The sequence below is a fragment of the Passer montanus genome, unplaced genomic scaffold (assembly GCF_014805655.1).
Source record: "Passer montanus isolate IOZ18808 unplaced genomic scaffold, ASM1480565v1 scaffold66, whole genome shotgun sequence".
NCBI classification, from domain to species: Eukaryota; Metazoa; Chordata; class Aves; order Passeriformes; family Passeridae; genus Passer; species Passer montanus.
In genome coordinates, this window is record NW_024371704.1 from 3,208,625 (window position 1) to 3,228,223 (window position 19,599).

The following is a 19,599-nucleotide window of genomic DNA, read 5'->3' on the forward strand; positions in this document are numbered from 1 at the left end:
TAAATACCTCCAGTTGTGAGGAAGGAAGCAGAGTATTACCACTTTAAACAAAGCCTTTACATCCATCTGACTGGAGAACAGTCCACCCAAATGAAGAAACAACAATGTAAAACTCTTCAATTAAAATTCTGCGGTTTCTTAGGAGCAACATTGTTACCATCATCATAGAGGATACAGTCTCTTGGATTTTATTTTGAATACTTTTTGATTGTATTGTATAAAACAATGAAAAATTAATTTGAAGCATTAAAACTTCCAAATTTCTCTGGGCAAAGTCTATGAGTTTACAAAACCCAATTTTCTCAGCAACCAATTTTCACAGCCAGTAGATGTACATACAGAGAAACGCCTGTTTTATACCATAAAATAGTGAAATCTCAGAAGCCGTGTATCAATTGGAAACATTATAAACATTCACATTTCCCTGAGCAAAGTCAATGATTTTATAAAACCCAATTTTCTCAGCAACCAATTTTCACAGCCAGTAGATGTACATACAGAGAAACGCCTGTTTTATACCATAAAATAGTGAAATCTCATCAGTTTCATCACATTTGATAACAATGTTCAATTAATCATTTTTGCAACCAATTATCAGTCTTTTTTCAGCTCTACCCAGCATCTTTTACTATAGATACACCTTCTCACACTTACTTCAGTTGCATGATCATCCAGTGGCTCCCAGCTAGACAAATCAGTGCTGCCCTGGTAAATAAACAAACAAAACAAACACTAAATCATAGCTATTTTAAATAAAAACAAGGAAAAACAGAATGATTTTGGAAGCATCTTAAACATGAGCCAGAAAGGTCTGTGTTGTGAGAAACTGACTTTATGCTAAATCCAGCTGGTCTTTCATGGTGAAATGAACTAAACTGCAAAAACAAACAAACAAAAGAATTATAATGGCCACTTAAACTTAGGGCTAATCCTCAACACTGATTCAATGCTTGATCCTCTGCTGTTGTAGCTGGCAAACACTTGAGCAATCTTTATTCTACCACTAAAAATCAGTAAACTGACAGGAGATTATTTAACAAACATGCTAAAACCATTCAGGCAACCAAAAAAGTAAGACCTTTTTCTGACACACACATTTATCATAGCTTGATATCTTGAAAGAGATTTCCCTCTCTAAATTCACAAGACCAAGATGACTATTGCACTATTTGGAAAAGGCAATCCATAGCTCTCCCTGCATTTTGAGTCTGCTTGAAGTAGTTCCCCATGATTACTGTCTCCCTAGAGGCACCCTCTCCAGGTAACCTAGAATTCCAGCTGCTTTACAAACCAGCTATTTTGAAAAAAGTTGCTTAGCAGCAGTAAGTGATTTTTGTTTGTTTTTTAAATTTAAGCTCACATGAATGTAGCAAGGACACTGCTGTAGCTGAGTGACAAAACTTTGTTTTTCCTCAGTGTGTAGCTTCATAAAAGCCTTTGCAACACTAACATTTTGTTGAAGATATTCTGAAAGCATCAGGGATACCCTCACAACAGAAAGCAGGATAACACATGTAAATTTTATCCCCCATCACTGCAGGTTTGCAAACACATTAGTGTGATGCTATTGTGGTATGTTGTGAAAACACATCAACATCTGGAGAGATGCTTTGGGTGCAGAAGGCACCAGCTCCCCAAAATTCTTTCCACAGAGAATGTGACTACCTTTAGAGAGGCATTAGAGCATAAATACCAAAATACATCAGACACAAGCAGAGTCAGACCTCAAACAAATCTGTGGAAATAACATCTACGCTGGCTTTACAATGGCTATTGAGAGCTTGCTGGAATAAATTATAGTTTTTCAGAAAACATTTAAACATATTTGAGCCAGCCAAGTGATACAAAACCAAATTAATGCTGTGAATTATAAGGTCCAGTTTTTAATCTGTTGATCTCCCACTGCAGATTTGCCATTTCATGAACTCACAGCCACATAACCGTAGAGAAGTCCAAAGAGAAGTCCATGGCAGTGAAAGACTTGAATTTAGGAGGCTAACAGCTACCTGGCAATAACAGGTGCCCAGGCCATACTGTGGAGATGTCTTAGTAAATGAGATGACTTTGTTAGAGAATGAATTATTCCATGTGACAATAAAGCAGTTCACTCACCTCCCAGGGGCACCTAACATTCAATTCAGCCAAACACCCACCTGCAACACTCGTTACCTGCAGATGGAGTGGAGCCAAGGGAAGAAAGACTAACATTTACCTGTGCTTCTGCTGCTGCCTCTGGCAGGATGGTGTCTTCAGCCTGAGCCTCCAGGCCCTTCCCAGCCCCTGTGGCTGCTACTGGGTGCTCTTCCTTCGGGAGGTCATGCGTGTGGACAGCCGAGCCCTTCCTCTTCGCCGCCTTTTTCTGCGGCTGCGCGACGTCGCCCTTTGCTTTTCGCTGTCTGAAGTAAGCAAACTGTTCAGGAAAGATTGCAAGAGGTACAGGGAGAGGTAAGCAAGGAAAAAGTAGCAGGACCACAAGATTAACACAGTCATGGGTGACAGAGCTCCTGTCTTGATAAAACATATACATCTGCAGAAAAACTGCTTGATCTGTCTGCTTGCCACACATTCACAACATACTGGACAACTGTGCCATCAAGCAGCAAAGCTCACACCAGCACTAAAGGCTCATTTCCACACAAGAACCAAAGTTTTACTCAGTGAAACTTTGCGTGCCAACAATAATCCAGAATTGCAGCAAGGCAAATTAGTAAAGGAACGAGTTGCCAATATACTAGAAGCATTAGGAAAAAATAACAATTGAGCAGTCTTCCTGCAAGAGCAGCAAAAACAAGAACCCCCTTGTCATGGTGGCAGCACCAGCACGCCCCTACAAATACATCTAAACAGGTCTTAGCCAGCGTAAGCTTTGAGATGAGGATTCACTTCCGTCAATTTTAATGCTCCTTCCCTGCCACCCCCTTAAGAGAACACAGCAAAACTTCTTCGCCAGAAAGCAGCCTCCAGTACATAAATAGAAAATCAATTAAGCCAGGTCATTTTAATTTCTTCTGTTGAAGAATCAGATGCTCTACTTTATCAGGCTATCACAGCTCTACAAAGCCCCAGAGACTTGTAAAGAATGTCACTGACAATTTATTACCCAACTCTCCCTAACACCCTAAACAGCTTAAAAAGGATTATTGTTATTTTCAACTCTAGTATTGTGTTTAGGCAGCATTTCCAAGTAACCTCTCCCACACAGCAGAAATCCAGACATCCTTCTGATAAGGAAAAAGACTTCAAGGTTAAAACCACAGGTTATCAAGTGCAGTGTTATATCCTTGTGATGAGACAAAACAGATAGTTAACTGATGACTGGATGTAAACACCACTGCCAAGTTCTACCTGCAATACATGTGAAAATCCACTGCTTGGCAGCTTGGTTTTCCTGCCAAACAGCCACCTTGCAGAAAAATCTTGTCCCATTCTTCTCATTCAGTTTGTGAAAAGCTCAGGAACTTCTGCCTGACAGCTTAGCTACTCAACAGGTGCACAGTTCCACATCTGCCACACCCAGCAGCCTGTTTAAAAGGTACATTTGCTTTTAGAAAAACATCAATTTCTTACCAGCTGATCAAATTCTTATGCACAAAAAACTTAATTTTTAAGATTACCTTCTGTAATTTCTACAGTTACTAATACTGAAATGCAGATGAAATGAAGGTTGCCAGACCTGTGCCTTTCACAACAAGCAGAATGAGCAGACCACAAAGCTGCAGTGAGACACAAGTGCTATCCTCTGAAACCAGGTGTCAGCTCCAGCACTCACTGATGGCAATGTGTGTCAAAAATAGCCACAGCACTAATTAACCTGATAACGTGGGGAAACGGGGCAGGAGGAAACCTGCAGAAAAATGGAGAGTAGAGGAAACTGCTGAAGCAGGGAAAAAGGGAAAACAGGAGTAAAACAAGCAGAAAAGATGAAAGACAGAGAGAGTGGGCATTGCAGAGAACAGTTACTGATTCACCAAGGGAGACCAAGAATCCCACATTAAAATACCAAGACCTGGCATGACTGAACACCTAAACACTATACATTTTTAAATGCACAGGTCAAAGAAAACAAAACTTATTTTGTCCCATTCACATGCACTGAACATATAAAATCATAATACAGGCCATGCAAAAATATCTAACCACACCAAAATTTTATGGAACTACTGGAGTTGGTGGAGTAGCTGGATTCAAACATGCTCCGGATTTATGGGAAAAGTTCTATTTAGAGCAATATCAGGTTTCCAAAACCTTTCATCAGTTACATAAAGTATAAAGTTGTATTAAGAGAATCTCAAATTCACAGCCAGCCATCCAACACGAAGCAGTGAGTGTGAATGTGAAGAAAGCAAGACACAAGTGCCTCTGCCTCATCACAGTGAGATGCCACCACGCCTGTTTTGAATGATTTAGCGCTCCTTTTTCTTTCTAGAAGCAATGCAAAGGTGAAAGCCTGACTTTTAGCCAAGATGTAGCATTGCCACAGGAACCCTGAGAGCACTGTCCTCCACAGCATCCCACGCAGCTGCTGTAACACAAGAACACCTCTCTACAGGTACCAAAGCACTGCAACTTCATTGCACCAGGACCAGTGGGTTCAAAGTTCATGTATTACTTTATGTGCTTCAGAAATTAGTACCAAAACCAACACCCAGAGAAAACCAAACAGAGCAGAAAAGCCACATCAGCACCAAACAGAAACAGGTTGTCCAAATAAACATTAGTCCAGCTCTTGGATACAGCAAACATAAGCAACAAGCAATCTTAGACAAAACCAAGAAATATTTTCTAGACCTTCCTCAAAATGATGAGGTGAGAAAACTTCCTGGAAAACCTCAACTCATTTTTCAGGTCCTAACTGTAAAGGAGAGGCAGAGCAAAACTTCCCACACCTGAGGCAGGGCACAGAGAGCTCTGTAACTGGAGGCACAGCTGGTCAACATGCAGACTAATTAATGTGAGTAGAAACAAACAAGGAGAAAAAAAGCAGCACTGAATAATTAGGCTTGTTCTGTTTCTCAACTACTACCCTGGCTATCAGCATTGCTTTTGTTAGAAACAGGAATCTGAGGTACCTGATACAGTCAGTACTTAGCTGCCAATTACAGTCCCCAATAAATACAACAGTTGGCATTATTATTAGGTGATTATTATTATGGTGATAAATGCACCTCAGGAATGGAATTTTAAATTCCTATATGAAAAAGTATAACACAAGTACTGCTCTGAAAAGGACAACATTTAGATCATATTTCTTTGCCAAGTCATTGCTTAGCAGACTAAGATCTGAGGATGCCAAAGATGAAATAATTCATTTCCTGGAGGGAAATTAATTCCTTGGAGGGTGGGGGTGAGGCAAACCGCCCCCAAGAGCTCACACCTCCAGAGTGAAGCAGCATCACACTGCAGTGACATCAGTGCACGGGCTGCTACAGCAGAGGCTCTCACACACAAGCCAGCCTCCCTCCTGTCCCCTGCTGCCAGCAGCTCCTCTGGAGATGGTCCAGAAAACTCCTCTGATGGACACTGAACACTCTCCTGTGTCACACCAGAGGTGGGAGCACCTTAAGCTGCTCCCAGCTGCACCACAGCAAGGAGAAGCTGCACTTGCTCATGGGTCTTCCTCCCTTTCAAAACTGCTGTATCCATGAGGAGGGGAGCACAGAGAAAAGTAGAAAAAAAAAAAAGAAAAGCAGAAGAATAAAAAGGAGGAAATGTCACCTGGGTGTTTTTTGGAAGCTGTCTGGTGCCCACAATCTGCCAGTCAGGGAATAGATCTCTGTGACATTTTCATCAGCAGAGGAAGCACTACATCCATCTCTGCCTCTCTAAAACTCTCCTCTCAGCATTCTGTGCAGCAGCCACATTGATGAGGCTGCTAATGATGTTTAGTTTTTTTAATAGGAAGAGGAAGATATAGCACACAGTATAAATAAGAGTAAATGCAACCCTGGTTCTGCAGGTATAACTTGAAACATAAGGCAAGTCCCTGCTTTTTATCTTTTAATGGCAAACAAGTTTTCCAACAGGTAGGAACTAAGAACTTACTCAGGCTAAGTCTGTCACATTTTTCTAATCATGAACAGGTCCTGCACCTGGAGTTAATGTATGTTAAGAGAAATGTTAACACAGGTTGTGCCTCACTAAGGTAACCCTTCAACCTGAAGAACTGCTGCTCTCAGAGCTCTCTCTTGAGCAGCTCTTCTCCAGCAGAGGATTGTGTTCTCACAGCACATCACAAGGCTGGCAAGGCAGGCAGATGGCAAACTGCTGAGCAGGAATCCATGGCAGCATCAGGGAGACTGATGGAGGCCAGGCATGGAGGAGCTGCACTGCCCATCAGCAGGCTGCAGCACAGCTCCAGCTACAACCCTGCTCCCGTCCACAAAAGCTCTCTTGGATTTTCCTGTGCACAGCACTGGTGGGAAGCAGCTGAAACAGAAACACAGCAGACACACAGGACAGCTCCAAGGCACCTCTGACCCCACTAGCCAGGCTGGTTCCCTGCAGGAAGGGCAGGATCTGGAAAGATCTGATGGTCCAAACTTCCCCAGAGCCTGTCCAGCTATAGCCCCCTCCAGTCCTACTGGAATGGTGAGAACTAAAGGCTTAATTTAGCAGGGACAGCCAGAAGAGAAATATGACAAAACCAGCCCAAAACCCAGCAGAAATGCTGAATTAGCAGGAAAGTAACCAAGCATTTCCAACGAGCTCTTTGAACATCGTTACCAAAACAAAGCAGAAGCATTTAGCTAACGGGGTTAGCACACAACCGGCGTTAAACACATGGCTGCAGGTAATAATTACTCAGAGGATGTTATCTTTATGAATTAGCCTCATCCCGCGAGCTCCACACAAGTCTCTAAACTACACCAAGTGAAGACACAGGAGGGTTCAGAGCTTATGAAGTGTTTGCTTGGAAACCACCAAACCCAGCCCAGCTCTGCTCTCCCTGCGCACACCCAGGCGAGCCACAAACCACCACCTGTTCTTCGGGATCCTCCATCCCTGGGGCAGCATTCCCACACACACTGAGTGCTGGGCTCAAACGGGACAGCTGGGAGGATATAACCCAGAAGCCGAGGAGGGCAGAGCCTGCCGGGCGGCACACGCACAGCTCCGTGCTCACCCCGGGCAATGTTTCCATGCCTGTGCAGCGGGCACAACCACCGCTGGGCACTTTTCCTGCGGAACCTCACCGGGCTCCGGGGACACCCCGCACCCAGCTCCGCCACAGAGGGGAGCGACCCGGGCCGGGCTGAGGCGAAGCAGGCAGGGCCTGGCAGCGCTCCGGCACCGCGGCGGGCGCAGCCCGCGCCTAACCGGGACCGCTTCCCCTCACCTTGGCCCTGCCCGCCTCCAGCTTGCGCCTCCGCGCCTCCTCCGGCGCCTCCATGCGGCGGCCGGGCGGCTCCGTGCCCCCCGCGCCCTCACGGCGCCGGCGGCGGCAGCGNAGCCGCGCCGCGCGGGGCGGAGCTCCGCGCCCATTGGCCGCGGCTCCTGACGCGCCGCGGCCGCCGGCCAATGGCGACGGCTTTCCTCAGCCGGGCTCCGCCCACTCGCGCTAAGTGGCTGCTGGGATAGCCCGGGCGGGCCGGCGCGAAAGGCCGGCCACGCCCCCTCCGCGGCAGCCACCAATGGGAGCGTCCCGCGCCTTTTCAAAAGGGCCGCCGTCCCCGCCCACCGCGGGAGGCAGCCAATGGGAAACGAGTACTGGGAGGAGGACAATGGAGGCGGGGCTAGCGGCAGCCAATAGGGTGCGAGGAGGGTTGGTGGCTGCTTTCCCGCCTTTTTGTTTATTTGTAAATTTTTAGCCAAGAAATAAATTAATGCTCACTGGTCCTAAGTTGCTTTAGTTATCAGTATTCTGTCCTGTATTGTTTATTGACTTATCGCTCTTCATGCTAATTTGGTCGCCATTTTTTAATCCCTCAAACGTCATTTTGTTACACATGGAGTTGTCTCCAACTTTCCAGGCTTCTGTCTCCTCTGGAGTCTTCTGGTTACTCCAACGTCCTTGAAGAGCCATAAATTTAAGATCCCAGATGTCCCACCTTCAATTCCCTTTTGCTCTGCTGATTGAAGCTACAAAACTGGTGGCTTCTTTGTATTTAGAAGTCACTGAATTATAAAAATACAGGCTTTAGTCAAATGTGTTACTCAGAGCAGCGTGCTGGATTGGCAAACATTAAAAAGCCCATCTGCCTCGAGGGCAATACCAAAAGACAAAGTCTGAACGATGAAATGTCTTAGTGAACACCTCCAAGGATCAGGCAGCCACTACTTCCCTGGACAACCTGTTCCAGGGCTCCACAGAGAATGATTTTTCCCTAATATCCCATCTAAACCTACTCTGTGTCAGTGGGAAGTCATTTCCCCTTGTCCTGCCACTCCAGGCCCCTGTAAATTGTCTCTCTCCACCTTTCTTGTGGGCTCCCTTCAGACCCAGGAAGGCCACACTTGGGTCACCCCAAAGTTCCTCTTTTTCAGTCCCAATTCTCTCAGCCTTTCCTCACAGCAGAGCTCCTCCACCCCTCTAATCATCCTGGTCATTACCATAATATATTTTAAAATTGTCTTTTATAACTCATAGAAATTAAAATTAAGGGTATAAAATATCAAAATCAATAAAAGACATCAAAGAAATGCAATACTGGTATGGACCTCACCAGGTTTTCTAATCCATTCTTACATCTGAGGAGTCCTGCAGTGTTCAACACATTTGGGGTTTTAATTACTCCTAAACAACTTGCGTGAAAGTCTTTTTTGTTTTGATAGCTGCTCCATCATTTCCCTTAGTGGCTAATGAAGATTTCTCTCATTTCTTTCATTTCTTGAAGAATTTTTATCAGATTTTCTCTTCCTCATTAAGTGAAATGTTTTTCCAGACAAACCCCCCACTCCACCCCGTTCTTTGATTGTATCCTCTCATTTATTTAAAAACTGCTGGCCTGTCCTCTTTTCACCACTTACTTACTAATTAAACAAAGCCAGTCCTTTCAAGTCTTCCTTAAAACCTACATTTTGTAAATGCACCCTTTTCATTTTTTTTTCCCCTGGACTTTCTTTCCCTCTTGAACCACCATGTCTAAAAATAAGCACAGTGCCCAAACTCTGACTTCAGCCCTGCTAAATAGAGCAGAATAATGATGTCCTGTGAGGTGCATGCAACACACCTGCTATTCCTTTGTGGCATTACATTTTTTTCTGATTTTGCTCTTTTGAATTTTCATCCTCAAGTGTGATCTCTTGCTTGGGATTCAGTGCAGCTACAGATCCCTTCCAGCCAGATTTTGTGTCTGGAAAACACATTCCTGGCACCCCAGTATTTAGCAGGTTGTAAGATGTCCCAAGAGTAAGGATCACACTGTGACCAAGGCATCCTTAAGTGTGGGAAAAGAGAGATCCTTTAGCAGGTTTGCTGAAAAGTGCCTTTGAAAAAAAAAATCCCTGGATTTAAAAAAAAAAAAAAAAATCCCTGGATTTCCTCTGGGATACTTGTCACATCAAGAAAAAAAAATTCTCTTTGTTTCCTCTTTAGTGAATTCACAGTGGTGCTGTACTTTTAATGCAACACTTACACCTGGTTCTTTTTGTCAAAATCTCTCTATTCATACTGCAATGAAGGCTCTCGAAATTCAGCTTTTAGGGGCCCTGAACTAAACCAGTTGATGGTAAAATAATCAGCTGAATATTCACCAGCAATCAAAAAGGGGTGGGTTTCTTTCCCAGCACAGGAGCAAACCTCACTTCTTCACTTTACAGGCACAAGAAACTCCTTGTCAGAGGCTGCTGCAGCTGCTCACACAAAGGGCTCAAAGATGTCAAAAACATTTTTTTGCTGGGGTTTTCAGGTACAGAAATGGACTCAGAGTTGTTTCCCAGGAGAGCTGCTGGCAGGTGAGAGGATTTTCTCCTCCTGCTGCTCACCCCAGAGGGAGCTGGAGCCCAGCTCTGACCCAGCACAGCTCTTTAGGGATCCCTGCACCTTGGTTTCCCCAGGTTCTGCAGTGCCTTCCAGCCTGGGTGTTTTTAGGGATGGGCTGTGGGGTCTGTGCTGCTCTCTCAGGAGCATCCCTGAGCTGCTCCAGCTGCCAGCAGTGGCTCTGCTGCAGTTTTGCTGTTGAGGGGTTCTAACTTCTCTCTCCTGGGAGCAGAGGATTCTGACTTGGTTTTAACTTGTCTCTCCTGGGCTTAAAATCTCATACTGAGAAGGAGTGTCTGCCACTTGGCTTTTTTTCTCCTGCCTTGGTGTTCATTTCATGGATGCCGCTGATAAATGTGGCCCTGTTTTGATGCTGGTAGGGCTTTGCTGGGAAAAGGAGACATTTTCTGCAGGTTTCTTGGGAGACGGCAACCAAAAGGATGTTACAACATAGCCTCCTGACTCTTGAACTTACCCAGGGTGGATTCCAGCTATGCTCCTTCATTTTTTTAGTCACTGTGAGGTAATAAATCATGTAAAAGGCTATGTTAAAAGTGTGCAGACCCCTCCTAGTGGAATAAACAGGTGCCACTCAGCAAGATCATAATCTGACTGCTGGCACTGGGCTTGTTTTGAAGAAAACCATTGGCTTTTATTTGTTTTTTTTTCTTGCCCACTAATGTGCCAGGCATTTGCTTTGCCAAAGGTACACAAGCTTCTGTGCCTGGAGATGAAATTGTTTCTGTTACCTATTGACACTATAAACTTAGCAACCAGGCACAAACCTCTGAGCTAATTAAAAGTCTCTAACAACACAGTGGCCGGGCTTTGTGATGCTGCCAGGGGAAGGATAGCAACCATTAGGAACAGACAAATAAATATTCGGTCTCAGTTGCCTTCCTGTGAGCATCACAACCTGAAGCACAAAAGTATGTTGAGAGAAATGGCAGGAAAAGCTGTGTCTGTGAGCTTGGGAGTGCCTGTGCTCATTCTGAGCTGGGAGTGAAACTGAAGCTTTTATCTGCTTCTCTCAATTCCTGCTCATCTTGCATTATTGTTTTTTAATAATGGAATTATTCTGTGAAGATTGTGGAAAAAATGAGCCCTGGAAACCTATCTGCCTCTGTTTAGCTTTTTAACCTGCTTTTGCCTGCCTGCTCTTCCAGGAGATAATGGCAGATTCTTCAGTGGTGGATCACCTGACACGACTGAAACTCAAACTCCTAGAAAAGGTAAGGGAATCATTCTGCAGTGGTCACCTCTGCTCTGCTTTTTGCTCTTGCATGTTGAAGCATTAACACTGTATTTTAAAACAGTATAACTCTACTGAGATACACTGAGGAGTGCTACTACTTGCTGTCACTTTCTTAAATAACATTCTACAAGTTTACCTGGACCTGCAGTAAATTAAATTGACTTTCATTTTATGGCAGATGTCACCAGTTAGCTAAAAGCCAGTCTGAGCTGGAACAGACAAGGTTTAGGAGTAAATCTTGGGTAAAGAGAATCTCAGATTGTTTTAATGTAATTTCATGTCTGCCTTCACATAAGATGTGCTGCCTGGCCAGACCTTTGCTGAATCAAGAGTCCAAACTCAACATTATCAAGTTCTTCATATGATGCAGCTCTCTGCCCTGCAAAATAAATTATGTCTCCTGACTCACCATGCTATCAATTTTAAGGTCTGGAATAGCTTGCACAGTTGGAAGCATCACTATTCTTTACTGTAACTACATTTGTAATGAGACATTTCATACTTCTCTGTTTCCTCTATCCCAAACACCTGCCATAGGCTTGGAAATCTTTATGAGCTTTTCTGCCTGACTTATAACCAGTTCTGGTTATGGTTCTGCCAACAGAGACTAGAAAATGAACAGGAGAACTTAGAGAAGATGGGATTGTCTCTCCCAGCTGCAAGTAAGAGAAGCTTTTGTCCTAATTTTAGTCATATTTTGGAAAGGGCTTGCTTATGTTCTCAGGCATGAGTTCCTCAGGAGATGATCCCCTCTCCTCCCTTCATCTGTGAGTGAACTGCTTTTGTCTTTTGAATTTCTTCAGCTGTATTTTTTTTTTCCTGACCAAGGGAAGTGAACAACCAGCTGAGCACTAACACAAGATGGATTCCTGCCCAGGCATCCTCTGCAGCCTCTCAGCTGCAGCAAACTGTGCTGATCCAGTTTGTCCTGGCTCTTGCACCTAGGAGTACACCCTGCTGTTTGCTTGGCTTTGGTGATCCTGAGAAGGCAGGAGGAACACTTCAATTCTTTGCACAGCACATGCACTGTTTATATTATTTAAGGATCCAAGGCCACCAGTAGAACCTCATAGAACCTCAGTGATCTTTCTAGACTGTACTGTGGGCTCTTATTCATTGATCTGGTGCACAGATAGTTGGAATCTTCTAATGCTGTGGCCAAGCATTTTAAAAAATCCCCTATAACAACTTGCAGTTTCAAAATACAAAATGGTGCTTTCCAGAGCAGACGCCAGGCATGGCTCCAAAGTGCATGAAAACATTCTTGCTTTTCTTCATTTCAAAATCAACCATGTGTGGGATGAACTGAAAAGGAGGTTAATTCAGAACAAAAGGGAAACAGAAAAGTTGACACTCAAACCAGAGTTTGATGGAGCTGTTACTACAAACAAACTTCTTGGCCAAAGTAGCAGGCATGAGCCATGATTTTACAAAGGTAACAAGGCCTTATTTTATAAGTTTTTACCCATATGCAACATCAAGCTGTCCAATAACACATTTTCCACATTCACATCATAACACAGGTGCTGTAGTAGCTCTGTCTTTGTGATCCTTTGAGGAGATAATGGAGACTCTTCCTCTTCCAGGGAACAGACCTCAGGACATGCTCCAAAGTGCCCTGAGGCAAAGGAAAGATCTGCTGCAGGAGCTCAGGGTAAGAGCCCTCTCTGGCCAGGAGGAGCAGACACTGCTGGTGTGGGTTCAGTGTTTTCCTGTCCCTTCATTCTGGGGCTGGGCAGGATTTAGTGCTCTGCCGCTTTGGAATATAAAGGCTGGGCCAGCTAATCAGGGAAAGAGCCTGGAGAGCAGCCTGGCTTCTCTCACTGCAGCTGAGGGAGCTTGCACCTGCTTCAGGCACTAAGGTGGGATGGTTCTGCTTCTCCCGAGCTGCTGTATCATAAACTTTCTGTGCCAAAATGCAAAGAAGGGATTTCTAGCGATGCCAAAGCAGAGACAGTAGTAATTGTTATTTATTCCTAGTTTGTGGAGGATACCAACTATTATTGAAATGTTTTCCCAGACTTTTGCCAGCTTGTTCTGCACATTTTGTTTTCCCCAATCCTTTTTGCTTATGCTTCAAGATCTGTGGGAAGGAATATACTGGCAGTGCCCTTGCTGCAGGTTCCCAGGGGCTAATCCAAATTAGTCCAGGGAGCATAACCACACTGTCTGCCTTGCTGTGACCAGGTTTTCTTTAAGAAAATACTTGACTTTGCAGGAACAGCACCTTCTGGAAGAGCTTTCACAGCCACCTGCACCAGACGGGGGACACTGCCATGACCACAGAGCTGCCCTCCCACAAATCTACCAGATCCCTTTTCCAGCTTCCCCAGTGGAGCCACCAAGGATTATCCAGCAGACAGTAAGGATTGTCTCCCAGAAAACACCAGCAGCACTGTGCCAGTCTGAGCTGACAATCATTCATTTTTGTTCATCCCACAAAAAGAGAAGATATGCCTCTTGCTCTTTTATGGGATCCTTGCTGCCTGCAGCAAAACCTAAGGGGAAATCATCTTGTAAATAAGGCCCAAAATTAACAACGGGAATGGTTTACTCTTGGAGCAAAATGGCAAAAGGAGTGCTGCCACCATGACATATTTTATGAAAATCCTTTTGATGGGATTTTCTCCTGAGAAGTTGAGGAATCTCAGGGAAGAAATAACAACTGTTTGCTGTTGTGGAATGCAACAGGTATATTTGTGATTGGTCTATGTTGGTTGTTTTTAATTAATGACCAATCACAGTTAGCTGGCTCAGACTCTCTGAGAGTCACGAGCTTTTGTTATTATTCTTTTGTTTTTCTTTTTAACCTTCTGATGGATCCTTTCTCTCTACTTTTTTAGTATAGTTTTAGTATAGCATTTTAATATAATATAATATCATAATATAATAAACCAGCCTTCTGAAACATGGAGTCAAGATTCTCATCTCTTCCCTCATCCTGGATCCTTGAACACAACCATAGAATGGCAGGGCTGCTCACACTCCAGCCTGGCCATTCAGCCACTTTCTAATGCACCTCACTGTCTGCTCAGGCAGTCCACAGCCTCAACAGCTTCTCCACGAGAATCCCAGAGTTTTCCTGAAGCCTAGGCAGATACAGCTGTTCCCACAGCTGGGGGAGCTGGCCAAAACCAACCCTGCCTTCTCCATTTTTCCTTCCTGTTCCAGGTGCCAGCTCAGCCTGCCACCATCATCCAGCAGCTGCCTCAGCCCTCGCCTGTGATCACACAGATTCCCCCAGCCCAGCCCTTGGCTGCCCCCCGCTCTGGGAGCATTAAGGAAGGTAACAACCCCTCCACGGGGCAGCCAGCTCCTGCCACCAGGCCTGGAGAGGGCAGGGCAGGTGTTGTGGCAACTGGAAGGGGACATGGGACGGTGTCCAAGCTCGTTAGTGACACGCTGTTTAATGAGCTGGTGGAGCTCTGGGAGTTGTGCTTCATAAATGGGATGGGTACCAGTTGTGAAAGGCATTCTGTTGTGAAACTCTTATCACTAAAACTAAAGAAAAAGGAACTACAAACTCAAGGGAAGATTGGGAAAGCAAAACAGCCCAACTCGTGGCACTGAGTAATATTAACAAAGTCATGCACATGGATGATTCCAGAACTGGCAAACAGACCTCTAAATTCTGGTTTTATTCTTTTGCTCCTTCCTAACCTGCTGTTCAATCTCCTCAGGCTTTTGTTTGTACAAGAAACAAGACAGAACATCTGAAAGTGTTGTTCTAAATATAGTGCAATTCCAATAAAAGAGTTTGTTTCTAAACATAGGTGGGTGCTACTGGGAAATAATACATGAACTAAAACCTGGGACAATTTCCCTGGCTCAGCCTTCAGCCAAAGGTTCATCCCACCCAGGAATCCTCAGTCATGGAACTGCAATATTTCTCAGCTCATACTTCATCTAAGTGTCTGGATTTTTGAATCAGACTTTATTTCCATAACCAAAATAGTCCCAATCCACTCATGACTTCTCTGAAGCTGCTACATGTAAACTACTTTTTGTATGATCAGTAAAAAGGAAAATGAGGGTTGCCTTCATTATTTTTTCCCTTCTTTTTTTCTCCCCTCTCCCTCTTCGCTTCTCCCCAAGTGAATTTGTTACACTGCACAAGTCCTTTGGATCCCAGAGATCATGTAAGGAGATTTGATGTGCCTGAAATGACAGACTGAGGTTATGATGTTAAAGGTCTTTTCCAACCTTTTCCATTCTAAGAGTCAGCGGACTCTCACTGAAGGTGGCACTGCAATATCACATAAATGTGAGGAAAGCTCTCCCAGGAAAGCAGTGATCTGGGGCTGAAGCAATGGAGAGCACAGCCAGGAGCCTGTCCTTGCTGGAGCGAGGGAAAGCTGCAGCTCAGCTCTTCTCCACCCTGCCATTCAGCACAGGCAGGGCTGTGGGCTGGCAGGGCAACACAAAATACTCAGCAGCAGCTTTCTTGTAGGAGGGAGGAGAAACAGGAAAGCTGGGGAGAACAACCCCATTCACAGGCATTAACTTTGCACTGTCTGGGGAAGTAATGCCAATATTCTTCACGTGTGTCTTGGTTTGAAAGGACAGGTGTCTGTCAAGGAAGGCCTTCCTTGAAATGCAAAATATAAACTCTTTCTCTCTGAATTATTATAATTTTTTAATTAAGGGGTTTTCATGTAAAGATATGGAAATAGGAATACCAGTTTTTTATGAGTAAAATTTCAAAAAATACAAATGCAATAGTACGAAAAACTTAGAAAATAAACTACTGACAGAGTTAGAATACGACTTGACACTCTGTTGGTTAGGGTGTTGGCAGCAGTTTTGATTAAACAGTGGCTCTAGTTTTCTTGGAGTGACAGATGTGGTTTTGTTGAAGCAGTGATTTTGTAGAAGGGTGTAGGTTTTATTTCGAAGGTCTGGAGGTGGTGTAGATGGGTTTGGTCTTTTTCTGGGAATCTAGTGGAGAAGATAGTTGTTCTTTTGGGAATTTAGTGGGGAAAGGGTGTCTCTGTTGTTTTAAGTCTCAGATTATATTTAGGTAGCAATGTTTGGCTCTTCTTTCTGGGTGGAGCATCTTACAATGGGATGATGTAATTTTTATCAGCCATGCAGTGACACTCATTGGCCCTTTAATAGAAGGTATCTCTCTGGAGGGACAATTGGTTGTGGGAGAGATAAAGAAAACTGCCCAATGAACAGAAGATAACTGCCCTGCTCCTAACAGATGGTAAATAGAATACACACATATCTTACAAGGCAGGACAATGTGCCCCCTTTCAGCTGCCTTGCCTTTGTTGCAGTGACCACTCTGTGTGCTGGAGGACACTCCTTACCACGACGCCTCTGCTGCCTGTCAGTTTTGGATAAAACTCTTCTCCTTTTCTTCCCTTCCCAGATATGGTGGAGATGATGCTGATGCAGAACGCTCAGATGCACCAGATCATGATGCAGAACATGATGCTGAAGGCTCTGCCACCAGCCCTGCTCACCCAGCCTGGGGGAGCCGGCTCTGCCCCGCTCCAGCACGCGCAGCAGGTAACACCAGCCAGCCTGGAGGGCTGCTCTGAGAGCCTGGCATTGCTTCAGCCCAGATCACTGCTTTCCTGGGAGAGCTTTCCTCACATTTATACTGCAGTGCCACCTTCAGTGAGAGTCCGCTGACTCTTAGAATGGAAAAGGTTGGAAAAGGCCTTTACCATCATCATCTCCCTGGGAGGGCACCAGGCCTGGGCAAAACACAACACACAGAGAGCTGGGAGAGCCAGAGCACTCCTAGGTGTGGATAGACAGAAGGCAGGAGACTAGAGATAGTGGTGACAGTAATCTCACCCCTAAAGAGTTACAGCTGTGCTAATTATCAAGCATTAAGAACGAGCCTGCCCTTAATAGGCCACAGCTGGATCCAATTAAGAGGGGTATTATAAAAGAGCAGGTTGGTTGGTTGAGATGTGAGATGGAGTCTGTTGGTTGTGCTGAGGAGAAGGAGTCAGTGCTGTGAGGAGCTGCCCCTGAGAAATCTCCAAGAAGGTATGAAACCTTTGCAGCAAGATGGTAACACCTAGGACCTTCTGTACTGGAACCTGCAGGCTCTTCTCCAAAAGTCTTCCTTTCCCAGGGGGTGGCTGAGTGGAACCCGGACCCCTTACTTCCCGTGGGGGGCACAGGTTTCTGCAGCCACCCTTTGTCTGTCTCCACCAAGGGCCTGCAGCTCGCTGCTCCCCTGGCCGTGAAGGCAGAGAGGCCCAAGGCACCCGTGGTGCACCACCACCACCATTACCCTCCCACGGGGGTGCTCCCAGTGCCCCCCAGGAGCTTCCTGCCCACGGAGCAGCCCTGGAGCAGCAGCCCTGCCCAGCCTATGTAAGTGAGCAGGCAGCTGTGACGTGCCCTTGCAGCCCTTTCTCCCTGCCCCGATGGGGTGGCAGGGCAGATTGTGGGGTAAATGTGGGCATCTGAAAAGGGTGAGGATCACACTGGTCCCCCACCCTGCCTTTTGGGTCTCCCTGTGAACCCAGCAGCCACCTGCCAAATAAATCAGGGGTGGGGAGGGGATGGGGAAGTGCTTTACACTCAGGATAAGGTTCCCAGCAGGGTTTATGTTCTTAAAGCACTGCTGGGACATTTGCTAATCAGAAATTCCTGGGAAAATAAAAACCCAAACCACCAGCTAAGAAAAATGGTACAAAGAGAGGGGAGTATCAGAAATAATGCTGAGCCTTTGCCATAAGCTTGTGCTTGCAGCTGGAGGGGGTGGGTTTCAAGTGCAGAACTGGCTTGAACTTCTCAAGAAGTTCAGCAGAAATGGCTGAACTTCTCCCCAGGATGCTCCCAAATCCATAGAGCCCTTCAGCTCCGTGCAGAGGACACAGCCAGCTCCTCCAGGGGCTCACTTGCTCTGTGCCTTCCTCTGAGCTTGCCCTGCTTGCCTTCCTAGGTGCTAGGGAGTTCTTACATGCCAAGGATGGTGAAGAAATGCCCCTTGCTAGAGCATGGAAGCAGGAGTGACATGGGGACACACTTTTATTTCTGTCCATGGCTCTTTCAGAGCCTTAGTGACCAGGAGAACAGGAGGGAGGCAGCTGCAGCCTTGGGCACGGGTGACCTGCTGGCAGGGGTATCTGTACAGCTCTCCTTAGCAGAGGATTTGAATTCCTGAACAGATTATTTTCCTAATGGGATTACAAGGGATGAACATTTCTACCTATTTCCCCTTGACACGGGTTTGTAATCTGAACCAGTAAAGAACTCCTGGCTCCTGTCAGGATCAGTGCAATTCACTGCAGAAATCAGTAGGTCTTGTCATGGCCTTCAAACTTTGTTCTTCCTCTTCTTCAGCTGCCTCCCACCACAAGGTGTGAGACCAAACTCTTCTTTTTGCAGTTGCAGCACTACAGGCTGTCACTAAACACAATAACCCTGTTTTTCTTGTTGCAGGTGGCCCACATACTGACAGTACAGGACCCTCTGCAAGTGGACCATAGCCTTTCTAAAACCAATAAAATCCTGCTGCTCTTCCTCAGCCATTGACATGTCTTTTTCTTCAGCACCATAAATCAGTCACTTTCCCCTCCTTTACTTTTCCCCAGAGGACAAGCTTTCATCCATGCCCATGTTATCCTGTCCTTTTAAGTTTTATTTACGACTTCTTAAAAGGCTCCCTCAGAGTTTTTATCAGGCAACACTTTTTCATGCTCTCAGCAGCCTGGTTTTGCTTGACATAGAAAGATGAACGATGATTTTATAGCTGTTTCTCAATATATTCCCTTCTGTTTATATATAAAACCTTCTGTTTTTAGAGTGGAGAACATTTGTACACTGGGTTTGCCTCATGCAGTCTGTGAGTCTGATTAAGAAAACCCAGGGACCTAAATTTTGTTTGGAATGAAGAAAACATAGTAACTATCACTGCTGGAAACTAATTGTGTGCTGTGTTCCAAAACCAATTAATGAATAATTTATTTACTGTGTAAAACCTACCTTGCCCTTTGCCCTCTCTGCTCTGTTGTCTTTGAGATTCTTATTGCTCCCTGCAACTTCTCACTTTCTACAACTACCTGAGAGAGGAAATGGCCTCAGGTTGTGCCATTGGATTGAATATTAGGAAGAAACTCTTGACTGAAAACATTGTCAGACATTGGAAGAGGCTGCCCAGGGAAGCACTTGAGTCCTGTCCCATCCCTGTAGGTGTTTATGTGGCATTTAGGGTCACAGCTTAGTGGTGTGCTTGGCAGTGCTGGGTTAGCAGCTGGGACTCGATGTCCTTAGAGGGCTTTTTCTACCTTAATGATTCTCTGAGCCAGATCTGCTGGGGCCTGGCAGGTTTAGCAATAAATTGTGCTTGGTGATACAAATATCTGCAGTTTCACTGTCTGCTGTTTGATTATTATGTGTTGGCTCTCATTGGCTCCTCTCTTTTCAATGCTTACTGTGGGCAGTGTTGGCT

At 45.2% G+C, this 19,599-nt stretch overlaps 2 protein-coding genes across 15 annotated transcripts in view; one reads left to right on the forward strand and one right to left on the reverse strand.

The window, feature by feature from the left end:
* The window catches only part of PCNT (pericentrin), a 72,004-nt gene extending 64,555 nt beyond the window's left edge, over positions 1-7,449 (reverse strand). For all 13 annotated transcript variants that reach the window (XM_039728547.1, XM_039728555.1, XM_039728550.1 and 10 more), the window contains exons 1-3: positions 7,337-7,449; positions 2,213-2,410; positions 655-705 (exon numbers count right to left, since the gene is read on the reverse strand). In XM_039728547.1, the coding sequence (XP_039584481.1) occupies positions 655-705; positions 2,213-2,410; positions 7,337-7,390 (303 nt within the window). In that variant the 5' untranslated portion in view covers positions 7,391-7,449. The remainder of the gene's footprint in view (positions 1-654; positions 706-2,212; positions 2,411-7,336) is intronic.
* Positions 7,450-10,799: 3,350 nt separating this feature from the next.
* On the forward strand, positions 10,800-19,428 carry CUNH21orf58 (chromosome unknown C21orf58 homolog). Of its 2 annotated transcripts, XM_039728559.1 has the most exons (8): positions 10,800-10,848; positions 11,086-11,151; positions 11,779-11,836; positions 12,761-12,828; positions 13,393-13,536; positions 14,346-14,460; positions 17,356-17,516; positions 18,591-19,428. In XM_039728559.1, exons 2-8 carry the CDS (start codon positions 11,092-11,094, stop codon positions 18,681-18,683), a joined length of 699 nt encoding a protein of 232 aa, XP_039584493.1. In that variant the 5' UTR covers positions 10,800-10,848; positions 11,086-11,091; the 3' UTR covers positions 18,684-19,428. The 2 variants fall into 2 exon arrangements, with proteins under 2 accessions (XP_039584493.1, XP_039584494.1); XM_039728560.1 differs by lacking the exon at positions 10,800-10,848 and having other exon boundaries at positions 10,895-11,151; positions 11,712-11,836.
* Positions 19,429-19,599: the final 171 nt, after the last annotated feature.